We start from the raw sequence: 26,123 nt of genomic DNA, 5'->3' as shown, positions 1-26,123 counted from the left end.
CTAGTGGCATCGATATGAACTAAGCCAGTTGGGCTCTGGACTCAGTGGCGAATACACTCGGTGGTGGTGCTGCCTCTAATTGTTTAAATAAAAACTGGTGAATGATTTCGACAGTTGACGATTAGCAAGCATGTTTGCAGGGTCTTTTAGATGGATTATAATTTGGACAATTTAAGAGTTGTTTGGCTCTCCGGACGTAACTGTATGGCATTATTTACGAGTGATTTGCATGTCTGTACATCTTGCAATGCGTTATTTTTGACTGTTTACAATTAGCAAGCGAGTGTGTAGAGCCTTATACAAGAGTTATGTAGGAGTAGTTTGCACGTCCATATGTTGTGGGGCATGTGAGAGCGTGTGTTCTGTGATAAATATACTCCATCCCTAAATAAATTGCTCCAAAATAAATAAAGTACACACCTTCCTCTCTCCATCAGCCTAGTGCAGGCTGAGTCCTTTTACCACCAACCCCTAGGAAGAGGTGGCGGTTTGGTGGCTTAGGTTAGTGGAGGTGAGCTTCGTTTGGAGTAATTTTCTTAGGTTGTTAGCGAATGGCGGTTGGGTGACTTAGGTTACTGGAGGTGAGCTTCGTTTGCAACAATTTTCTTAGGTTGGTAGTGAAAGCCCAAGTAACCTTTCCTTACTGCCAGAATTCAAACTTGGCGCCAGTTCCTAGGAGGAGGTGGTGCTCAGGTGTCCTTTCTTTCCCACAATTTTCTTAGTGAGCTTTGTTTCCTACCAATTGAAACTTAGCGCCAGGTCTTAAGAGGAAGTGGCGGTCGGGTGTCTTAGGTTAGTGGAGGTAGGCCAAGTGAGCTATCTTCCCGCCACTTTGTTTGCTTAGTAGAGATAAGCATGGTGTGATACATTATCATGTTGGAATTTGAACTTCACGCCATTTTTCTGGGGAAGGGGGCCGTGGCACTTTCCTGCCAAAATTCAAACTTCCCTCCAAAATCCGCCATCTAGATTGACGTCACAGCCGCAATCTTGGACGACGCCATCGCCGCCATGTTGGATGGCGTCATCGCAGCCATCTCAGATAACGGTACTTTGTTCTTGTGCCACCCTTGTTCCAATACTGATAAGTGTGGGGTGGAAGACAGTTTTCTAGGCTTTCTCACTCCACAGCAGCAATGTTTAATAATAAGAATTTTTTGTGTTGATCCCATACCTGTTACTGGTATCTATTGTGGCTAATGGAGCGAAAGGCAGTATTTAAATTGCAGTTAATGTACATACCTCCATCCTAAGTATAGTTTGGGGTGCAGGATACCTAAGACCATAATGGAAGGGGATTCGTTGATAGGATTTCATCAGTTGTTATGTAAAAGTGTAATGCTTGTAAGTTCAATGAAGGTTTTAAATGAGTAATTTTATTGTCGCAAAAAAGCAGTAAATGGAAATTTTGGCGAATATGTTAGTGGGATTCACATCACTGTGTGCATATTTTGTGTCCAAGCCACAGAAAGTGAGGCGGTTGAAAATATTACAGAAGGAATTAAACTAGATAATGGGACGCTGTTGATGTTCGTGCAATCACCATCCACCTTCAGCAATTTAGAAGAGTTACTGCACCAGTCTGAGGGATTTCCATATGTTGATCAGAGAAGAAAACATGTTTCTGAAGTGAATACAGTGGATAACAAAGGGAGATACTCGAATCTGAAGCTAGATGTAGTGCAGCTACTGACACAGCAAGTAGCAGTGTGCTGTAAGAGATGGAATTAGTAACATTAACTTCATCAACAAATTGGGTGCAGAAAGTTAAAAAGTAACTTGAAAATCAATTACAACACGATTAAAATAACATGCAGTTAATGTACCAGGAGCTACGGGCGGCAGTGGTCGAGGCTTCGTGATTGGTGCTAGTCCATGGGATGTGTGCCCCTGGTCTTCTTTATGTCCTTGCGTGCTTCTTTCATGGAGTTACTTGGAGAGAGCGGCTAGTTATTCTATTCGTGGGGTGGGATGAGTGCAGTTGTCACCAGAGAGAAGCTGTAACAGAGTAGGAATATGGAGGTGGCTAGCAAGAAGGCACAATAGTTATCGATCATCAGAGAGGGCAGCCAGCTAGACGAGGCGGAGTAGAAGTTCGTGCAACAAAGCAACGGAGGCATCCTGGTGGTGGGATGCTGGGTTTGGAGTAGTGATGACGTGCTGTCAACACGGGCGTTGGTTCTGGACTGGGCGAGCGGACGTTGCTTTGCTTTGTGGTTCCAAGGAACAGAGTGCTTCCAGGATAGAAGTTGCTATTAGCTGCTGAATATGTTGAGCTATGATGTTTAGAGGAGGTTGTGCCGGTTGCGTTCAGTGAAAACCTCTGTCGTGCAGATTACTGTGTGTGGCTTGATAAATTTAAATTGTGCCAGAAGGCATATTGCCGTTTTAAACTCTGAGAAGCTGCGTTTCATTCCTTACTGTATTCTATAAAATTTTGACCCCCTTTCACTGTTAGCACTGAGTAAATAGTTCTCTTTTGTGTTTTTGTATTAACTCTACTGCCCAGTTTTAATCGGTGTATGCCTTACTATTCTCATTTTCCATCCCTAGGCCAATCTGAAGATACCCCAAAACGGCGAAAAGCGTCATTTGCTCTAAATAAATAAGATTTTTCAACCGATACTGCCTTACTTCAAGAGATAAAAGCTTTTCCACTGAGCTATAACTTAGTTATTAACTTATTCTATTCTCTTTCAGTACGTTGAGAACATGTTATTTTAATCGTGTTGTAATTGATTTTCAAGTTACTTTTTAACTTTCTGCACCCAATTTGTTGATGAAGTTTAGCTGCACCTGGGACTATCGGTACAATGTTATCAGCAAAACAAACGTCGTTCTGAGATTTTCCATTAACAGATGCTGGTTCACTTTCAAAATGACATGAAGTGCAGCGGTAACGGTTGCACCTATACAAAACAATTATTTTATCTTACCAAGAAATATATTTTGTTGAATCACTTCTCTTATGCATATCACCCACTGGCTATCCTCGAAGGAGTCTACAGTAGCCAGAATAAACAATCAGAAAATGTCTATACATGAGAACGACACTAATACACACCCGCTCAAATATACCATGAGCCCATTACGATACAAAGTACGACGCCAGAGTTACTGATGACTCGAAAATGCGCAGACCCAAAGAATGGGGCAAGTCGTGTCCAACATCGAAAGAATTTCACACTCAAGTAGAAAACTCGATCAGAAAAATGAATATGATATCAAGATGAAGACATAACAATGTGTAATGAAGAATAACAAAGAAAATAATTGAAGATGGCACATGAAATACCGAAACAATATGAGCGAATGAGGCATTAATCGTGGCTTGCATATGGCGGAAAATTTCCACAGTTCTTCTTTGAAAGCATGTGATAAGCTATATCAAAAAGTTAACTAATAATAATATTTTTTTCTTTCAAAGTACAGTTCGGAGTCATACACAGATTGATCGAGTACAAGCATGTCAATGGCGACTAACGTTTGATGAGTGCAGTAGGTGGCGATAGTAAGGTCTATGGGCACTGAGGTTTAATAAAGGTGATTTTCAGACCTGGGAACCCTTTTTAAAAAGCACGCAACTGAAGCAGGTCACAAGAAGTTGTTTTAAAGTAGCTTGCGTCGTTATTTAAGAACAGTCCTTGGTGTGAAAACACTTAGCCCTCCTACTTAGCCCTGTATGTTTCTTTCCCAAGAAGTATGAGTCTCTGCCACAAAGTATTGCTGTCTGGATATGGACCAGACAAGGGATAGTTTCCGCACGTAGATTCACTAAGTTTTACAAGGACTTTTTAATACCGTATTATCAAGTAAAAGTTCAGCCAAGTGACTGGTTTGTTTACATTTGGGTCATAAATTAGACTTGCATGAACATAACTTAGGAAAGAGACAGAATATTCTCACTACGCCACTACACAACGAAATCGAAACTGCTACCGGACTCTTTTATTTAATGCTAAGCGTTTTGTTGATCATTTAAGTGAAATCATGATTTAATGCTATTTGTGCTCTTTACGTAAGAAGTTATTCTAACTGCGCGTCATATACTTCATTAGTACGCTTACCCTCGTAATGATATCTGCTTATCACAGATTGTTGTTATCTCAAAGGCCTTCATTTTCTCATGAGCTACTCAGAAACACTTGTATGCAAGATTGTGATAAAGTAAGGTGCTCTGCCCCTTGCTCGGAATGAATCCAACTCCAGGTTGGGTCAGCGACCTCACCGCTGAGTTGTGGGCGTTTAACGACCTACTGTCATCCAGATAGTGACGAACTGTGTGATAAGTTCGCACCCTACTAACCCACATTCGGTACAGCAACGCTGCTCCCACAGGAGGATTACTTTCTTCATATTTCTCTGTGGATTACCATAGCATGTTTTAATTCTTATCATTACTCACTGGTTCTTTACGTATTGAAGGTAGTATCTAAGTGGAGAGAGACCAAGGATTAGTCGATTTGTAGCCTACTCACACAAACGTTTCCAGTATAAGGTAGAAATCTAGGTCAGAGGTCCGACGTGCAACTTTAATCCACCATAGATTTTCCTGGCTTAACTCGGTGGCTCTGTGGTTAATTGCCAAACTATGGATCCAAAGTTCGCAGTCGATCAGTGGTCAGCGCTGTACGTTTTATTCGACTAATTGTTTGATAAGTTCGCACATTACTTACCATATTCAGTGTGGCAACACTACTCCCACCAGAAGCATTACTTTTGTCTTCAGGTTTTCTCCCTCGATAATTTAGTGTGACAAATTCCTAGTGGTTCATGCTAACACCACAAGTTAAGGTAATTCTGTAAGCGCGATATATTAGAGTCAGTTAGTGGGGTCTTCTGCGTGATCTACAGTGCGTGTAGTTACATATCTGTAGAAACGTTTCAACTTCAATTATTTTAATTTCTTGTCGTTTTTACAAGCCCTGTTGTAGGACTGACAGTGTGATAGTGATGTCATAATGTGTAGACTATTTTCGGTGGGTGATAAATTAGGCTAGCTAAGCACATGCAGTGATCAATTTTTGGTTCATAAATTGGGGTAATTTGGATAAAACTAAAAGCATATGGTGGCCTTTTGTTTACATAAGGGATTCAGCCAAGTGACTGGTTGATTTACATTTTGGTCATAAATTAGACTTACATGAACATAACTTAAGAGCACTATGAGCAGTTTGTTGACATAAGGAGGCTATAACACGTGGACAGTTTGTTTACATAAGGGGAGCACTGGGTCTATTGACCCAGAAACTGCTCTGCCCTACCCCTTTCATTAATGAAGTTAATTGTTTGTGCAGTATCAGCATAGAGTGTCCAAAATGTATACAAGGAAAGGTGCGCCACTGGTAGCCCCGTAAATGACGTAGGAACCATGGTGATAGATAGATCATAACGTACAGGGACTGAACGGTGTAGTTCGCATCAGAAGTGTTATTAAGATGTTTTGGTGGTGCTTTTTATTAAAAAAAAAGTGTGTGGAATCTTATAGGACTTGACTGTTAAGGTCATCAGTCCCTAGCTTACACACTACTTAACCTAAATTATCCTAAGGACAAACACACACACCCGAACCTCCGCCGGGACCAGCCACAGGTGCGTTTTGTATTGTGCTTTTACCCACCCATTGAAGCTATAATGAAGAACGAGGAAGTATATTTTTTAAAAATTATCTGTCACCAAGTTTTGTGAGATGACAAGAGCAGTGTTCGCAGGGCTGCATGCACACTCTCGATATGTGTGCTGAATCACCCAATCTTAATTCCATAGTCAATGTTTGGGACAGTGTAGAACAACATCCTTACAATATCCTAGCTCTGTCGGATATAATCATCAATGATTCAGCTGAGTTCAGCAGTCCTGAAGCAGCCTATGGACGATCTTCTTTGGCCTGTTGCACCATTAGCGAGGCTAGAGGTGGTGTTAGACCGAATTAGCATGATGTCTCCTCGAGTTGTTTAATTTTTTGTCCTGTGTCCTTACTTCTACATGACTTCATTGATACTAAAGATTTACTTTTTAAAGTAAATTATATGCTTCTCATATCTTCTCACTGTACTGAATACCTGAGCGCTTTATGTATTACTTTTATTCTGAATCTTAAACAAGACTGCCATAAACCCAAAGGCTGATTTGAACAGGAGTAGTTCTTCTTTCACCTGAAACTCAATAACCTAGACAGTTATAAGGGAACCTTGGCATAAAGAGCGAAATTTTGTAAAATTACATACTTTTCGAAGTTTTTTATGATATATGTACATAACCACATCTAAACACTTGGAGAATTGCCCATTATGTATTATGCTTTTTTCTGAATTTATCCTGCAGTTTTAGTTTTTTTATGACGAAAAGTGCCCTAAAGTTGATAAAGTGTGGTTAAATAACGAGCTAACATAAACATTAGGCTTTGCTAGAGGTCAGTCTCACCATAAACAAGGTTTCAGAGGGTGGGGGGGGGGGGGGTGCGGGGGAGGGGCAGTATGAAACATTAGCCTCATGACTACTCTTCTACACTTCAATTTCTAAGAGTCAGTATCAGATTAATTTACACTATGCACTACTTTATCCATGCATTATTGGATATTATAATTTGTATTATAATTTAAAATACGTCACTATCCATTGTACATCCAAACTTTGGAAAATGACTATCCACATATAAAATCGTACTTCATTTAGTTTGCAGGCAGCAACAAAAACAGTTATTGGACAAATGCCCATTGACCTATCAAAAACTGAATCATGCAAAAAAAAAAAAAAATGTAATCGACCATACCTTCCAACCAGTAAGTAAGTTTTCATTCACAAAAAGTGGTTACGATCTTATGCCCTAACGTTTCGGAAATGTTACAAACGATGATGTAGGTCTCTGTTAGCTTCCTCATCGCCACATATGTATCGAAGAACTAGGATCAAACAGGCTTAATTTCACAAGTGAACGAAGACATTACTGAAAACAAAACACAGAACAGTTACAGAACACAATGTGTGAGAATATTAACACTACTTTTCAATCTTCTTTCTAGATATGAGCGTACGTTTATTCTCTGAGCACATGGCAGGCACTATTCCGAAGAGAATCTCAGCAACTGTTCAGTTTAAGAAACCATGCGCGAACGCTCTTCCAAAACACCTGCAGGTTGACTTCCGAAACATGGCAACTACTAGTACGGCGAGTCACTGCAGGGAGCGCTGAAGAACATGCCACAAACTTTCTATACATTCTTTATCTCTTTGCCCCATTTCTCAAATCAAGCTCGCCCTATCCGTTAATAATTATGTCAACCCTGCCCCGATGCGGCACTAAGTCCCACAGAGAAGAAGGAGAAGATAAGCATGTTCTTTCTTTCTAGGTTTCCATCATCTGTCCACTCCGATAGCTGAGTGGGACTTCTGAATCCCGTCAGAGGATATTCATCGTTTCTGATCTTATTTACTTACTGAATCAGTAATATCAGTTTACATTAATTAAAGGAATACGAAACCAGATTATAAACATCAAATCATCTACAATAGTGTACTTTCATGTCAGCAGAGCTCAAACTCTTTTGAAGACAGTTCGACATTCCATCGTTGTCTTCGGTCCTCTGTTTTATGTCTATGGAAAGTGAATGGGTGTTTTAAGTACCGTCGGGCAGGGAAGGGTTAAGCGTACTTATCTTTCTTTTTAGAGTGGTGTGTGGTGTGCGGTATCGCAACCCCCCCCCTTCGCTTTTCCCTCCCTCCCCTCCCCTCCCCCCACACCACCACACACTATTGTCTAGTGTACAGAGCCTATGTATGCAGCCACCAGTAAACACTTTCGCCTTGAGAAGTGCAGCCGTGGTTTTCTGTGAGATGAGGTGTTGGTATTGGAGGGCTATCCGCTGTTAAAAACAGATACCACTACTGCAGAGGCATCTTGGTCCTTGGCTGACGTCGTACAGATCGTGGAGCGAGGTTGTGCTGTGGCTATTGGACCGGAGTCACATTCTGGAGGAGAGAGATTTAAATTCTGTGTTCGGACTTCCAGTATCAAGTATTCCGTTATTTTCCTAAATTGGTTGAGGAGAATTTCTTGTCCAGTCAGGGATTGTGTTGTGAATTCAACTACCTAATTGCTGACGTCTAAGACGCTCATCTTCCTCGTTCCGGTACAGATCGACGGCAGACATTTTAAATAAGTGGCTTAGGCAGAGCTTAGGCGAACTCAGCCTACTCTCAGTGGTTAAATGTTCTATCTTTTAGTACAGAGACAAACTGCATGTTAATGGCGTGTTCTACTTGTAATGAAATGGTCGTTGCCCGTTAGTTATTTGAGTGAAATACCGAAGCCGTATGTCTGCTATTTGCAACTGCTGTGACATTTATTGTTTGTATATCCTTTCTGTCGCTCTCATTCATTCACAGATAAAATGTTTATGTGACAATAATATTATGCAAAAAAGCTATTTGAGCATAATAATGGTAATCAGAATAAAATAACTAGATCACAATTGTTTTTATTTGTGCTAACTGGTATTATGACCGATTATGACCTGTAGAAAAAATTAAAACTCACGTAGTTAAGAAAATGTATCTGAGAAATGTTAGAGTAGGTGATACAAAAGTCAAAATAATAGCATATAAATGTTGCTTGTGAAAACAATGCTAATCACTGTAAAATTTTACATCAACTTATTGTAATGTTATTAAGTCTGCCAGTGTTTTGCTGTGTGGCTTTACAACGAGTAGTTGCAGTATAATGAAGACGTACGTGCATTTTACTACTAAGATAGGTGATTTCTGCGTACTTGATGTGGTTGGCAATATGGTAATATATAAATGACACCTCATGACGAAATTATCTCTGTTGTCAGATGACAGTGACAAAGGTGATGATGGATTAAGTTGGCACTGAGCCTGAAGACATCATGACTCATATAAAGGCATGAACGTGGCTGAACGAATGATGGTCTGCTTTGAACGCAAGTTGTACACAACTTCGATTGGACTAACGCTAGTAAAACATCTGTGTGACTCTTTTGCACATAAACGACTTACGATTCTTGCTCGAAATAAAGTTGTTGTTTCAGTGAATAATAATTCACAGCTTTACGTAACAAAAAAAAAATGTTTATGGCCTTTGACTTACTTCATACAAATTTTTTTCTGATTTTTCCGGATTTTTGGTATTCCAGATGGGCTACAGGCCCCACCTGTTCCTGATGAAAGAGGTTCCAGTGATGTAAGAATCAACGGCCTTACCGTTATGTGACTGCTTTGAAAAGTGAAACCCTCTCATACAAGGTTTCACTCCCGTTGTTCTAGAACAGTGGGAGTGACGTAACTTTGAAAGAAAAACGTCTGAGGAGTTCAGTTACATTTACTTGCTTTGTAGGCGTTCCCTATCTCAGCAGATACGAAGAGACAAGCAGCCAGATCAATGTCCACTCGGCAGTACGGAGCGCTTTCGAGATCCAGACATGCACTGCCTGATAAGATGCAGTCCACTGACCCACATGTGACCAGGCCACAGCCGCAGCGCCTGAGCGTAACGTGACGGCCGACGGGAGTGGAAGTACCGACGTAAGTGTCCACATTGCGACGAGTCATTTAACCTCAGTCTACGATAGAAAGCTATAAGCATTAAGATTAGTAGTAGGGAACGTCTGTGCACAGCAGGTATTTACGACACATGTGCACTGGTAACGACGGCACTTCAAAAATAGTTCAAATGGTTCTGAGCACTATGGGACCTAACTTCTGAGGTCTTAAGTCGCCTAGGATTTAGAACCACTTAAACCTAACTAACCTAAGGACATCTCACACACCCATGCCCGAGGCAGGATTCGAACCTGCGACCGTAACAGTCCCACGGTTCCAGACTGTAGCGCCTAGAACCGCTCGGCCACACCAGCAAACGACGGCACTTCACCATAGGGCGATTTTATTGTTGGTACGCTTAGCAAAAAGTTGGTCGGAATTTAAGCTGCAGACAATATTAGTATATGTGATTCATAATAAACAATATCCTTTCCATAAGAATAGTCGCATTACAGTTACAAGTTCACACGAAATTTAGTTGTATAATATCCCTTTAAGGGGAGTTATACGGAAACTTCGTGGAAGAATGAAGGCAAAAGTATGTGTAAGCAGCCACATACATATGTGATTCCATAATTCTACTTCTGCCTCAGTTATAAGCAATTTGATCAGTGGTTAGTGTTTATTTCCAAGAAGGAGTGATAGGAACTGGGTAGCAAGTGAAACATTGGAAATTATAATATCTATTGAATGTAAATGGAATATTCGATATCCTTCCAGAATGTACAAAAGAACAGAAAAACATATGAAATCAACGAAAGCACTCCGATCTAAAGAGACATGTCATAAAATACTTAAGAAATATGCAACACACGGTAAAACCACACGCTCCAGATGCTGAAGGAAAACTTGAGGTACAAGAATGTGATTAAATCGCCTATTATGCTAGGTCGGTCGGCAAATTACTCACTACGTAACTCAGTGACATGCAAAATGTCAGAGCCACTATATGCAAAACAGCTTCACTGATTAGACATTTGAAGGGGCAGCCCATAGGTAAATTCGAAAGTAAACTTCTACATGTCATAAATTCGTAACTGGACTCTCATAAGATACAGTCCATGTAGTTTTCAGACGAAGAAGCACCACGAAATAGATCATTCCAACCCAAACTTTGTAGAAGAATGGCTAGCAAAACATACTGTTAAGTATCGTCTAGAGAGAGAGATCAGAAATTTGTATAAGAACTGCAAACAGCGTCCCTTCTATAGCGTAGAGAGACAAAGGGACAGTATAATAGCACTTCCTGGCAGATTAAAACTGTGTGCCCGACCGAGACTCGAACTCGGGACCTTTGCCTTTCGCGGGCAAGTGCTCTACCAACAGAGCTACCGAAGCACGACTCACGCCCGGTACTCACAGCTTTACTTCTGCCAGTACCTCGTCTCCTACCTTCCAAACTTTACAGAAGCTCTCCTGCGAACCATGCAGAACTAGCACTCCTGAAAGAAAGGATATTGCGGAGACATGGCTTAGCCACAGCCTGGGGGATGTTTCCAGAATGAGATTTTCACTCTGCAGCGGAGTGTGCGCTGATATGAAACTTCCTGGCAGATTAAAACTGTGTGCCCGACCGAGACTCGAACTCGGGACCTTTGCCTTTCGCGGGCAAGTGCTCTACCAACAGAGCTACCGGAGCACGACTCACGCCCGGTACTCACAGCTGTACTTCTGCCAGTACCGGGCGTGAGTCGTGCTTCGGTAGCTCTGTTGGTAGAGCACTTGCCCGCGAAAGGCAAAGGTCCCGAGTTCGAGTTTCGGTCGGGCACACAGTTTTAATCTGCCAGGAAGTTTCATATCAGCGCACACTCCGCTGCAGAGTGAAAATCTCATTCAGTATAATAGCAGTTATTCACTCTGTAGAGTATGCAACTGAGACTACCACTACGTGACTCATCACACACACACACGCACACACACACACACGCACACACAAAACACAATTTACTGCACCCTAGTGGTCAGTGAAACGAAATCATCACCAGAGCCTCTTAAATTTTAACGGTAAATTTTGTATAATATTGAATGAATATCAAAACAGTATAATTGAGCCACACATTACTACAATTTAACTAGTAATAACCTACACATACAATCAACACTTTGTCCGGAAGTTTCTTTTACGATCGGCGATCAAAACCATTCCAAAGAGCCCTTTATCCACTGTGGTCGCAAGTCATGGGATACCTCGTAACAGCATGTCGGATTTCGTTTTGCCCAGCGTTCTGCAGCAACTCGACGTGATATGCACTCAGAAAGTCGTTGGAGGACCCATGCAGAAATAGTGAGCCGTGCTGCCTCTATAGCAGTCCATATATGCGAGAGATTGCCGTTGCAGTATTTTGTGCACCAAGTGACCACTCACTTTTGTTCATTAAATACTCAACTGGATTCATGTCAGGTAATCTGGGTGCCAAATCATTCGCTCGAACCATCCAGAACGTTCTTCAAAGCAATCGCTAACAAATGTGGGCCGGTGATATGTCATATGGTCATCAATAAAAATTCCATTGTTGTTTGGGAACATGAAATGGTCTCCAGATGGTCGAACATAATCATTTCCAGTAAATAATCGGCTCAGTTCGACCAGTGGACCCATTCTATTCCGTGTAAATGCCACTAGCTTGAACAGTGCCTTGTTGACAACTTGGGTCCGTTGGTTCTGCGCCACAGTCGAACCCTACCATTAGCTCTTAACAACTGAAATCGGGACTCATCTGAGTAGACCACGGTGTTCCAGTCGTCTAGGGTCCAACCGACACGGCCACGAGACCAGGAGAGGCGCTGGAGGTGACGTCCTGCTATTAGCAAAGGCAGTTGCGTCGGTCATTTTCTGCCATATCCCACTATCGTTAAATTTCGCCACACTGAATTAACGTATACGTCCGTCGTACGTCTCTCATTGATTTCTGCTGTTACTTCATGCAGTGTTGCTTCTCTGTTATCACTGACAGGTCCAAGCAAACGGCGCTGTTCTCGGTCATCAAGTGAAGGCCGTCGGCTACTGAGGTGTCTGTGGTGAGAGGTAATGCTGAAATGTGGTATTCTTGGTGTACTCTTGACACTCTGGGTCTTGGAATATTGAATTCGCTAACGATGCGAAATGGGATTGTCCCCTGTGTCTAGCATCAACTACAATTCCGCGTTCAAAGCCTGTTAATTTCCGTCGTGCGGTCATAATCACGTCGGACAGCTTTTCACATGAATCATGTAAGTGCAAATGACAGCTCCGCCAATGCACTGCCTCTTTATACCTTACGTATGTCATCTATATATGTACATATCGCTATCCAGTTATCGAAAACATTCGAAGCAGTTCTTGATAAACGACTTTATATAGGAATCATAGATGATTTCGCTTTATGACAACACCTTCAGACACCCTCAGATGTTACCAGCCTTTACAGGTTTGTCACCGAATCTGCGTACCTTCATTCGAGCTGAGTGTCCAGGTGTCCTGATACCCTGGCGTCCTTCGCTACATAGTCACGCTGATAGACCGCTAGGCCTTTGTCCCCAACGGTTCCTTTTCCCACAGCGTGAGGCACACAGATTACAGTTACTGCCAGCCTCCGGTCAATGATCTGTCGCAACTTGTCTGCCCGGCTATCGTGCGAACAAACACAGAAACAGAGACACACTAGTCAGTTAACTTGAAACCACTGACAGGGTTGTTAAAAATGGCAAGATTGGAAAGAGGATCACTGAAACTATTGCTATGCTGATAAAGGAAAGAATTGGAAGAATGTGCATTCGAGTCTGCAAAATAGCAGTTATTTCTCCGATCGAATTGACCTATCACGTCTAACAATTTGTTCCACATTAAGTCATGAAAATTCGGCTGACAGACTTGTCAAAAGCAGTAGACTCAGGAATAATAGAAAATGAGTTGATAGGTATGATCGGCAAATATACGGGGTGGTCAGGAACAATCTGAAAAGCCTGACAGGTTAGGTTGTGCTAAGAAATAACTGTTATGAAAAAAATTCGATACTTTGCGCCGTTTCCGATTTAATTAGCCAGTCAGATCGTTTGGGTGCAAATCGGAAGCACTTACACTCGCTGCAATGCAGTAATGCACAGACGTCTGTGATTCCGTGAGTTACAATTTGTCGAAATGCTCATTACCAGTTAAAACGCGTCTTTTGCGGATGGTAGATGAGCAAAAGCTGAGTTTGTTGTGTCCGAGGAAACCAAAGAAAGACTACGTTTGGCTACACTGTCAGTAGGAGGATGCTTGACGTTGCACGCGCAATTACTTGATTGGCTAATTTCAAAGGCAATTAACGTAACAAATTTTTTTCTTTCAATTATTTCTCAACACAGTCTACCCTGTAATACCTTTACAGACTTTTCAGACTGTTTCTAATCACCCTGTATATGAGTGGCCAGTCTTCTGAGTGATTTGTTGGTATCCTCCAAGACGTCCTTTGCTATGCCAACCTCCACATCTCGGAGTAGCACTTACACTCAACGTCCTTCACTACTTGTTTGACATAGTCCAGTCTGTCTTGCTCTGCAGTCTTTTCTTTCTACAGTATCCATTGCTACCATGGAAGTTATTCCCTGATGCCACAACACGTGCCCTATCATCCTGGCCCCTCGTCTTTTCAGTGTTTTCCACATATTCGCTTCCTCGCCCTTTCGGTGGAACACCTATAATTTCTTACTGTTAACTAAATTTTCAACGTGGTTCTCTAGCTTCTTATCTCGAACGCTTCGATTCGCCTCATCTCCGGTTTCTACCCGCTATACAATTAATTTCGAAACGAATCTGAGTTTCCTAAATTTCACTTTCCTTATTTTGGAAGCTAGAAGACGTCTCTTTGTGAGGAATGCCCTCTTTGCTTGTACCAGAAAGCTTCTTATACGCTCTTTGTTTCGTCCGTCATACGTGATTTTGCATCGAAGAAGGTAGAAGTCCTTCACGTCGTCTACTTCGTACTCCCCAGTTTAGACGTTAAGTTTATCACTATTAATAGTCCTACAACTCATAATCATATTCTTTGAGTGTTATATCCTGATTCCACATTCCGTGTACATTTGTGAGTCAATTTCATCAACAGGTCCTGAAATTCTTCCTCAGTTTCAATGATGATAGTAATGTTGTCAGCGAATCTTGTCACAGAACAAAGCGTGTCGAATACACTTTTCAGACGTAATGAGAGGTCAGTGGGGCATCTAATAGGATATCGATCAGAAGGTAAATTGAGAATGGAAGGAGGAGGCAGTGGGATGACCAGGTGAAAGTTTCCATGTGTGAAAATCGCATCTAGCATGTTCTGTTCATTAGGTGTGAAGCACAACTCATGCGGCGACGCGGGACGCCAAAAGACTGTCGCATGGCAGAGGGCCCACTGATCGTTACTCTTCGCCGCGCTGTCAGCGAATATGTCGAGAAACTGAGAAATGACACTGTACGAACTGCACGCTCTGTTTACACCCAGTAACACCGACGGAGAGATGATTAAGAAGTAGAACAGGAAGTGTTTAAGACGCATAGTTCCTGACTTCACCGAGTAGCCACATTGTGCACAGCGCTTAGGTATCCTGTACTTCTACAAGACGCTGGTTACAGCACTACAAACTGTGGTTTGCAGAACTATTCGCATACGTTGGTGACGATGAAAGTAAAATGTCTTCGCCAGTCTAAGAACCTCGGTTTTTTCACATCTAAACCAAGCTGGATCATTACTGTCTTTTATCACCTTACTTAACATATGCGGATTTAGATTTCATGTTAATACTGAACTTGCGTCATGTCAACTGAAATAGATTTTTCTGCTCCAAATTTTGTACAATCGTATATTGTGAAGAGAAGTTGACTGATAGATCTTTACAGTAGCTGGTGTATCCATAAGTAGAGCTAACCGTGAAGTCTGTAATAATCTCCAATGTCAGACCGTTGGTGAAAGACCAACAAGAAAATCTTAGAAATTACTTTGCCTATCAAAAATCAATGAACGGATCGAGACCTTCCATCAAACCTCTCATTTTTATGTTGAAAGGGAAAGATAGAACGTTGAAATACTCTTAAAGGTATATTTAGATGTAATGTTTCTACTACCGTGTGATAGGTTTAGTGCTGCAGAAACTCACAAATGAGGAATATTGAATACCGTCGATTTTGAAAAACGAAAATGAAATGTGAGGATCGTATGGCATTGATGCTCAGGAATCCCCGTCTGGGAACGTTAGACCCCCAGTTGGAAGTCTCTTCAGTTGACGCTACAATGGGTGACTTGGCGCGTCGATGACGCAGAAATGATGAGGAGGACAACACAACACAACACCGAGTCCCCCAGCGGAGAAAGTCTCCGACTCAGCTGGGAATCGAATCCGGCCCTGCTGCGTGTCACTCAGACGTGCAGACTGCTCAAATAAGGTGGCGGACATTGAAAAGCACTTAAAAATATTCAGTGTGAACAGCACTCCTTCTACGTGTGACATTGAGTAAGCTGCGATATTACCCTATCACTCTCACAATTATCGACAATCTATCCACGTATCCACAACATGGAAGAATTCCTGAGCCGTTTTCTTGGCACTGGCTAACTTTCTAACACGAGTGACTGTTTCCCTTGAAGTGATACAAGTGGGATATTTGCACAGGATGTCTTAGATATTAGTGGGGTATGTTACTGGAGGTCAAGGAACTCGTGGGATATAGCAGCTTCACTCAGGGGTATCATTCGGACTACGAAAGGCAGATAACATCTTTTAGATTAGATCTGCGAATTACAGCATCGTCCGTATAGACAATTTTCGCAGTTGCATGAACTTGAAGAGCCTGTAATCAGAAGAAGTCAATGTATCTTCCAAGGACAGAAATTATCAACCTATCACCCAACAGATAAACCCCCAGTACGTTTATTATATATACGAGCAAGCGCATATTGCAAGCATCAGTCACAGACAGAGAATCTCCAGCGCGCTACTTGCTTACCAGGTGAGTGAACGTACTTTGTCATAGAACCAATATGTCTTTATTCGCTGCTTAGGCGTGGCTTGTTATGATGACTTCAGAGTGACAGACAGACAGTGAGTCTCTTTTAGGATGGTCGTGTAAATTCATTACGTGTTATTCTTGTGTGGTCTCAGATTGTCTATAGACACTCACACAGCATTACTAACCATTAATCAGATCCTCAGCGTTTAGGAAAATTTATTATAAAGCACTCTGCTCTTTGACATTAGCAGTCACATGCAGTACCTCGCTCTGAACAAGGGTGGGGGAAGAAGCCGACCGTGGTGTTTTCAAAGGCTCCTTTCACCTGCAATACGCAGTTTTTACTGTGTATGTCCCAATTTCGATCTCGTAATAAAAAAAATGCGTTCATATCCGAATCCAGTTAACCTGATTTAAGTTCGTGGATACGCTAAATCGTTAGAGGCAAATGATGGCATGGTTGATACAACTCGGTTATACCCAGTTTCTTACACCACTCTTTGGCAACTACTCTACATGACATTTTTAATGACGTCTTCGTCCATGAGATATCAAATCCTAATCTGTCTTCTTCTTGCAACAATACATTTTAAATGGTTCCATATTCTGCCTTTGTAATTTATCAGTGAAACACTTTTCAATCCAACATGATGTTGTGCTTGTAGCCTTCTTAGTTGAGAAATATGTTCCTCAAATGAATGGTACTATTTGACACCAGAAAATACCTTTCGTTGAAGTGAGTGTAGTTCCACTGCAATAATCTACTATCGACGGCCCCTTTCTTTCATTGCATCTTAAAGTACGATATCTGAGTGAGTTCTTCTGGGAGTCAATGGAGTGTTAGTAAGTCGTTACTCTGCTGTTTGCAATTATCTTCTTAATTCTGCATAGTCTAAATCGAAATGATATGATAAGTAGCCGGCCGAAGTGGCCGTGCGGTTAAAGGCGCTGCACTCTGGAACCGCAAGACCGCTACGGTCGCAGGTTCGAATCCTGCCTCGGGCATCGATGTGTGTGATGTCCTTAGGTTAGTTAGGTTTAACTAGTTCTAAGTTCTAGGGGACTAATGACCTCAGCAGTTGAGTCCCATAGTGCACAGAGCCATTTGAACCATTTGATATGATAAGTAGGTAGTTTACATTGAATACCAGTTATTCTAAATCTATTTCATTTTCGATATGAAATATGATGTTGTCTGAAGTGCTGTGTTACCTATTTGCCTCCAGACTTTTTTGTAGTGGAAGTTTGCTTAACTTACTTCATTGTATTATCAGCACACATGTCAAACTGCAGTGCCAGTGAACTAAGCCCCTGCCTACAGCCAGTCAGGTCATAGGGGGTTAAAACATAAAAATTGTTCTGAGGAGGAGTAGCGTCTAAATCACTTGAGACTTATCCTCATATAGAATTTAACGCAAAACAAGTAAAGTTTCTATGATTGCTCTTTTAGTCCACATCCTTGTCCAACTGTGCACATGATCTGATTCTGCTAGCCATGACGCCAGTGAAATATGACATAGTAATTTTTCCTTTCAATCATATTCTCTTCTTTGCAGAATCTTGGTGTCTTGTGTTACCACTTCGGCCAATACAATGTCTATTTGAATTTTCTATTCTTTTATGAAAATATTTGTCTGTTGTATCGCAGTTCATAGAAGTGAAATATTAATGATAAACAGTAGCCTAGTGGATGCTAGAAGATTTTGAAATATAGTACCTTGGCAGAATTCTGTAGATTACATTGACATGCCTTACAACTGGTAAAGAGTACGAAGACGAGATACAAAGAACTTCGTGGTACAATTTGACGGAAAGAGAGTTTGTCAGATAGGACACATCCTGTGGCATCTTGGAATAGTCGATTTGGCGATGGGTGGAAGTCTGTAGCCCAAAAATCGGACAGCACGTCTTTGCTGTAGCAAGTGGGTTCAAATGGGTGTACTGTAGTGTACAGAAGTTATTCAGAGATGAAGATATTTTTACCGACTAGGCTAACACCTAAGTGTTCTTTGGGTTGACTGTCACATCAAGAGCATTATGGATTAGTAGTGAAGATTATGTTTTATTTCCAGGTACCTGAGCGAAACACCAGCAGACATGGTACTAGAAATAGTGGAGAAGGAATCCCATCCTGACTGGGCCAGCAGCAATTTCCTGGTCAGAGCCTTCAAACAGGCAGGCTTCGATGTGGTGGAGGAGAGCATCCAGGTGAAGAACGCCTGCAGCGGCGGGGGTGGCTTCATGAGCGAGACACTGCTGCTGCGGGGGCGGACGCTCGACGGAGGCGTGGCCAGCCTGGTGGTGAAGGTGTCTCTGCAAAGAGGCGGAGACGGCGCGCTCATCTCCGACATGCTGTTCCGGAGGGAGAGTGCGCTGTACACGAGGACTCTTCCCGCTGCGGAGGCGGCGCTGAAGGCTGCTGAGGGTGGCGCGTGGCGGCCGTTGTGGCCCGCCTGCCTTGGCGTGTTCGGCGATGGAGGCGGCTGCCTGCTGCTGGAGGATGTGGTGGCCACGGACTTCCGCAAGGCCCCCAGTGCCGCTTCGGCTCGCGGGCTGGATCTGGAGCACTGTCTGGTCGCCATGCGTGGGCTGGCACGCTTTCACGCTGCCACCACGAGGAATGCGCTCCAGGACGCCCTAGTCGAACCCCTGCTGCGAGAGTCCGTCTCTTTTGGCTCCAGCCAGATCCCACTGCTTCAGTCGCAGACCAAGACAACCGTCCTAAAGATGGCTCAAATACTCAACCGCTATCCGTGGTTCCGGCGGTATAAGGACAAGTTCTTACAATTTGCGGACACGTTGCTGCTGCGAGCTGTTGACGCCGTTAGCAGCTGCGACAACAAACTCACTGTCATGCTGCATGGGGACTTTCAGAAGAACAATATGATGTTCCAGTACTCGAAAGAAGAGCTTGAAGTCATATTCTACGATTATCAGGTAATAATCAAATTTACTTAAGCTCCAAACCATTTCATAATTCTGATAATGTACTATGCTTATCCCAAAAGTTCTGACTTAATTATGCAAATGTCAGCTTCCCTGTGGTGTCTAAGACATCCAAGGAAACATGCTGTTTACTAGGGCTGATGTAATACTAAATTAGTAGGACTGAATATACAGTTCCCAACATTTCTTTACTTTCTTTCTCTTATTTATTTATTGGGCTGTATGATAACTAGAAATCTTCTCTGTCTTGCTTGGTACTGAGCAAGAGACATGTATTGCTGATAAACTTCACTTTCTCAATTTTTTCCTCCATATAGGCATTAAATCCTTTTGTCTTTCATTCTGGGCACCAGTCTAACACATTTTGAGTTCTTGACATCACACAGAACTTCAGCGACTGCACTAGTCCAAAGTACTAAATAAGAATCCAAATCGCAATTCATTTACATAACAAAGACTCATTACTTCAGTCGATCATAAATGGAATAAGCTGAACTGCTGCTTTCTATTTTTGATATAATATTGACGACATCATTTAATGCTCTCTATACCAATGGTGGACTTTTCCACTGTGGAGGAGATGTCCATTCTTTGGGGGATTTTCTAGAGAACTCCATTTCGTATGCCTTACACCAACGACAGACTGGGGAAAATTGCTTAAAAAGAATCTACAGTCTTCTCTGGAACTGCTTAATTATCTCCATGTTCCTGCAGCCATAAGAGAGGTTATCGTTCTGGGGCCTGTCTCACTTCTCATGTTTTTTTTTTTTTATTTCTATGAAGACTGCTCGTGCCTGTGTGACTTCTTCACTGGAATTCATATTCGAGGGAAACAGACTACCAATCCTTCTTCTGGCCGTCCTGATTTGCATTTCCTGAAGTTTCCTCCTATTATTTCAGGCTCATGCTGGGATAGATCCTTAAACATGCATAGCTTTCTTCCCTTGAGCTTCATCAAACATCGAAACTGACAGTTAGCTCATAATGACACTGTTGATGTGATATTAAATTGTGTCCCTTCATACATTCAATTGCGGATGTGAACAGACCATAGCAGGAAAAATAAAGTGGTGGTCACGGTGCAGACTGTAGGTGCGAGTGCAGCGACCCATATTTATTTGTCGAGAGTTGGAATGCAAAAGATCCTGGAGAGTGTATACTGGGAAATGTTCCTCATGTTATTATGTTCTTCTTATTTCCGTATTAGAAACGCCTCGCTGCCATACAGATGCTTGTATCTTGTGGCGGTCGGTGATTAATTCATTACTGTTGGATTTTTCAGGGAGCCCATATCGGATCTCCAGCGGAGGACCTGCAGTACTTTCTGCACACGAGCACCAGCCTGGAGGTGCTGCAGCGGCACATGGACCTGCTGCTGTCCGAGTACCACAGCACCCTGCAGCACACGTTGCGAGCCCTGGGGCTGCAGCAACAGGCGGATGCCTACCCACTGGAGCAGCTGAGGAGAGAGATGAAGCAGCTGGCACCAGTAGGGGTCTTCTGCACCTACAACCTGCTGCCTGTCATGCTCAACCTAGAGGCAGTCGATTTCGACCTCGATACATCGTCACCCAACTATGCAGCCAATGTGGACAAGTTGTTACAGAAATGCTACACAAATCCTGAGTATTTGTCCTTTGCCGAGTACTTGACGCCATTTTTTGAGAGGAACTGTCTTCTAGAAAGTTGAGTCTCATCATTAGTATCTCCAGGTCAAACAAAGCTGAAACAAAATGTCAGCGTATTGTAATTATTCTCAAAGTTCTGAATTTAATATAGAAATTTATGAGAATTTTGAGGGTATGACTGGTTTCTTTTTTTTTGGCGGAATTATTTCTAAAACAATCCAATGTCATCAATGGTTTCTGTATTATTTGAAGACTTCATTGCACCAGAAGGAAAATTTACCTGTCAACTAATAAAGAAATGCTCTGTAATGCAATATACTATATTACCATTAAAATTCAATGCAAGAAATTTTCACAGCTGTTTTCATTTCTTGTGGTGGCTTGTGTGTTCTATTATCGTTTTAGCTGGAGTCATGCTAACATTAATAAAAATTTTAGATTTTCCACATTATTTGGATTCCTATTAACTGTCACAAGAAATGCATAGATGATGTGACACCTGCTGGCTACTCATGCTGTGGTTTTATTATGAAACAGTTACAATTTTAAGGATATCGTGGATTATTCTGCCATGAAAAATAACGTCAAACGACACTAATTTCTCCAACGGTCTCAAAATGGTTCAAATGGCTCTGAGCACCATGGGACTCAACTTTTGAGGTCAGTAGTCCCCTAGAACTTAGAACTAGTTAAACCTAACTAATCTAAGGACATCACACACATCCATTCCCGAGGCAGGATTCGAACCTGAGACCGTAGCGGTCTCGTGGTTCCAGACTGCAGCGCCTAGAACCGCACGGCCACTTCAGTCGGCTCCAACAGTCTCCGTAGGACTACTACAGAGTCAGTGCATCCAGCTGAAGCGCATTCTTTTTATCCTCAAACAGGATGATTAAGACAGTTCTTCCACCAATATGGCGCACAAAAATGGTAGACACTCTGCCTAACAAGAAAAATGAATCTTATAGTGGATGAAGAGGAAACGAAATGCAACTTCTTGGGTTGAGAGGGTATTTGATGTTATTTCAGTGCTTGTAAAATCGAATCTAATTTGTAAAGAACTTGGCAGCATGAATTCATTTATCAGGATGAAATTGCACCCCCCCCCCCCCCCCCTCTCCCTCTGGACCTGGATGCATGCGCCGATTTTGTTTGGACGAGTACTGTAAAGCCTTAGTACATTCTATTCAAGCAAACGGGGCCACATCTGTTGTACCTACTCCGTGATATCCAGCACACTAGTATTACGATTTATTAGGATGGAGTTGATATTAAAGCTGGTCGCAAACATGTCGTTTCGTGGCCAGATCTGGGGTTTCTGCTGATCATGAGGAACCTCAAGATCAGGCAGACAGTTCACAGAGTCATTTTCCATGTGTGGACGAACATCATCAGCTTGGAAAACAAGAGCGTGGTACTGCTGCATGAGAGGCAACACATCAGAACGGAGTTCGTGTTGTACTGTTAGGCCATCAGATTTGCCTGAATCACTGTCAGCCATGAACTGAAGCCCTACTCGATGGCTCCCCACATCATGATCTCAGAGTCAAAACTTTTGTGCCTCTCCAAAACATTGGAATAGTGGAACCTTACACCATGTCCATCAGATAGTGCAGAACTAAGATTCATCGTTGAACCCATTTATCAGGAGACCATGCTGTCCAGACACCGTGCTACTCCAAATGTAGCCGCATTTGGGGCTGTGTTAATGGCAGCCTACGCATGGGTTGGTAATTCTCTTGTCCAGCCGCTGCTAATGTGCAGTGAGTGGTGAAGGACGATAGAGAATGTAGCAGGGAGTCTATCAGTTGTTCTTTTATGACAGACGTGAAGGGGTTGCAAAGAGCCTTGTGCACAATTGGCGATCGACAGGAACACTGATGAATATGCGTTGCCCTCACATGCTAATGCAGTTCGACATTGGGCGATTGTCACATATGAATGCCCGATGAATCTGGATACTGCGTGATTCGACCAGCCAGACAAATGGAGTTTCACATTCTCTGTCAGGTGCTGATGCTGTCTTATACGAGTATACAGGATCTCCGTGTCCTTTACAGTGATAACTCATCAAATGGTTCAAATGGCTCTGAGCACTATGCGACTTAACTTCTGAGGTCATCAGTCGCCTAGAACTTAGAACTAATTAAACCTAACTAACCTAAGGACATCACACACATCCATGCCCGAGGCAGGATTCGAACCTGCGACCTTAGCGGTCGCTCGGTTCCAGACTGTAGCGCCTAGAACCGCACGGCCACTCCATCCAGCGATCTCATCATTGAACACTGTTAACACCGTTTATATAGCCCACTGGGACTGGTTACAACAATAAACGTTGTACCTGCCGCAGAGTATTACAACTCAGTAATCATGTACATACCCGCCGTCAGAGTGTAAGTGAACAAAGTTACATTAGCATCTGACTATTTCTTCAGGTTGATTCGCTTTTCTTGTCACACAGTGTAGAACTGGTAGTGGCAGTTAAACATGAACGTGGAAAGAGATCAGTCATTTCCAGGGCAGCGCGGGGCAGCCTTGCGGTCTCAGGGCGTCTTGTCACAGTTCGCGCTGCTCCCCCCATCGGAGGTTCGTGTCCTCCCACGGCCATGGGTGTGTGTGTTGTCCTTAGCGTAAGTTAGTTTAAGTTAGATTAAGTAGCGCATAAGTCTAGGGACCAAAGACCTCAGCAGTTTGATCCCATGGTCCTTATCACAAATTTCGAATTTCATTTGTAGGACTGATCATCAACAGTGCTTCTAGGAGTCGCTGTTGCACTAACGTACATGAAAACTGAAACGTCTAATGGAAGGTTTCTCATCAATATCATTCCCCACTTGACAACCACTGCGTGAGAATAGCTTCCTCCATACTTTTCCACCCATTGCGATGTTCAGCTGTACAAATCCAATTTGATCTTAAACGATCATCTCAAATTTTTCTTATCACTTACAACTGAGAAATATCTTCATTGTTCCCTAATCATCGATTTGTTTGGTTACATATCGCGCCTACGTCCAATTTATTTTTATTATGGTCAGAATAAAGTCTTTCATTACTCTCTATTCAATAATCTACTTGCTTGTTTTTCCAACGCTTGTTGATTCCCAGAGTACACCTCTCCTGCGTTTGCTGAACAACCCTGATATTGAATTGTCTCTGCATAAAGGCAATACATATTGTTTTATAAATTCTATGAAAAGCAGAGAGAAAACTTAGTTTTGAAAACTCTAATGTACTAAAGCACTCCAAGCTGTTTTTACTCATTTGTTTATTTATTAGTCTGCTTATGTGGTAGCCGTGTGCAAGCTGCCCTAAAAATAGGATCTCATCCACTGGTTTTATGACTTCATTATTAATTCCTAGAATTCTCTTTCAATATGTTTTTATACTTTACTTTAAACTTCTTGTGGTCGGTTTTTAAGTATATTTTCAGACTTTTCCTATTATATTCTCATATTTGTTGTTCAGTAGTATGCACACTAGGTGATGATGGTGATGTTTGGTTTGTGGGGCGCTCAACTGCGCGGTTATCAGCGCCCGCACAAATTCCACAATCTTTACTCAGTCCAATCTCGCCACTTTCATGAATGATGATGAAATGATGAGGACAACACAAACACCCCGTCATCCCGAGACAGGTGAAAATCGCTGATCCCGTCGGCTTCGAACCCGGGACCCCGTGCTCGGGAAGCGAGATGGCGACCACGAGACCACAAGCTGCGGGCTATGTACACTAGAGGGTTTCAGTACGTCATCAGAAAACTGAAGACGGTTCAGATATTTCCTGGTAAAAATACTTGACTTAAACTAACTGAAACTAACTTACACTAAGGACAACCCACACACACATGCCCGAGGGAGGATTTGAACCTCCGTTGGGGAGAGCTGTGAGAACCATGGCAAGGCGCCCCAGACGGCACGTTTACCTCGCTCGACAACATGGATCTAGAATAAAACCATTATTTTGACTGAATCCCAGATGTATATAATCACATGTCCTTATGTGATTCACCCACTGACTATCTTCCGTGGAGTGTACTCCTGCGCGATAAATAAATACAGGCGTGGATTTGGGGAATATTTGTAAATTTCGGGCAGCTATGGCTGGAAGGTAGTAGTTAAGGTACCGATTATCACATCGGATGGCAGGCGCCAGCAATGTTGATATTTAGCAAACGATTCTCCGAGGCAGGTTTACGACACCGCTCGCAGGCGGGAAAGCACGACCCAGTGGGCACTGTCTACAAGTGTGAAGTAATGAGGGCAGGACCCATGCGTTGGAGTTACAATAGCGCCTAGTGACCTGTGTGTAGGGACGAAAGCGGACTGTGGAAAGGTGACGTAATTATTGAAGAGCACTTCGCTTGTCCTGTTCAGAGGCTATACGTCAGAGCCGTAGAGAAAAGACGTGTAAATAAACGAACCCGGTGACTCGTGGTGGGGAGGGGAGGGGATGGGAGGTAGTCGTGTCGCCATTCTGTCCGCATCTAGAACCAGAGGGAAAGATGATCGTTTAAGTTGTGGTCATACGGAGTAGAAGGAGGCACTCTCAATCCAGACTGACTTTCCCGTAACTCTGATTGCGACTGACCGTGACTTCGTCTACGAGCCTGTAACTAAATTCGAAATTTCTCTGTGTCGTGCCCTCAAATAGTTGTGTTAACGCTTGCACGTATTGAGTTAAGGGAGAAACTGTATCTAAAGTAATAGAACGTGTTTCCACTATTTTGCGTATCCTACTTCCAGTTTAATTCAACTGATTCTTTTTTTAAAAAAGCAATACATTTATCCCAACACAAAAAACGTAATCTCAAATTAATTCTTCTGGCGAATCAGTGCCCATCTACACTCAGTACTACTACACAGATGACTAGTATGCCTAAATACAGAACAAACAGCTGCTACAACTCCGCTACACGGCAATCGGTGCCCAGCAAATTTCAAAATGGACACCTCACTGGCACTCAATTACACCATCACATCTAAACAAAGATAAGTCCGCAGGCCGCTGTGGCCGAGCCGGTCAAGGCGCTTCA

At 42.6% G+C, this 26,123-nt stretch overlaps 1 protein-coding gene across 1 annotated transcript in view; it reads left to right on the top strand.

The window, feature by feature from the left end:
* Positions 1 to 21,146, top strand: part of LOC124775727 — a 118,994-nt gene extending 97,848 nt beyond the window's left edge. Inside the window, exons 4-5 of the mRNA XM_047250554.1 lie at positions 18,583 to 19,447; positions 20,739 to 21,146. Of these exons, the coding sequence (XP_047106510.1) occupies positions 18,583 to 19,447; positions 20,739 to 21,146 (1,273 nt within the window). The remainder of the gene's footprint in view (positions 1 to 18,582; positions 19,448 to 20,738) is intronic.
* Positions 21,147 to 26,123: the final 4,977 nt, after the last annotated feature.

Source organism: Schistocerca piceifrons, chromosome 2 (genome assembly GCF_021461385.2).
Source record: "Schistocerca piceifrons isolate TAMUIC-IGC-003096 chromosome 2, iqSchPice1.1, whole genome shotgun sequence".
Taxonomy (NCBI): domain Eukaryota; kingdom Metazoa; phylum Arthropoda; class Insecta; order Orthoptera; family Acrididae; genus Schistocerca; species Schistocerca piceifrons.
This window is presented reverse-complemented; position numbering and strand designations above follow the sequence as displayed.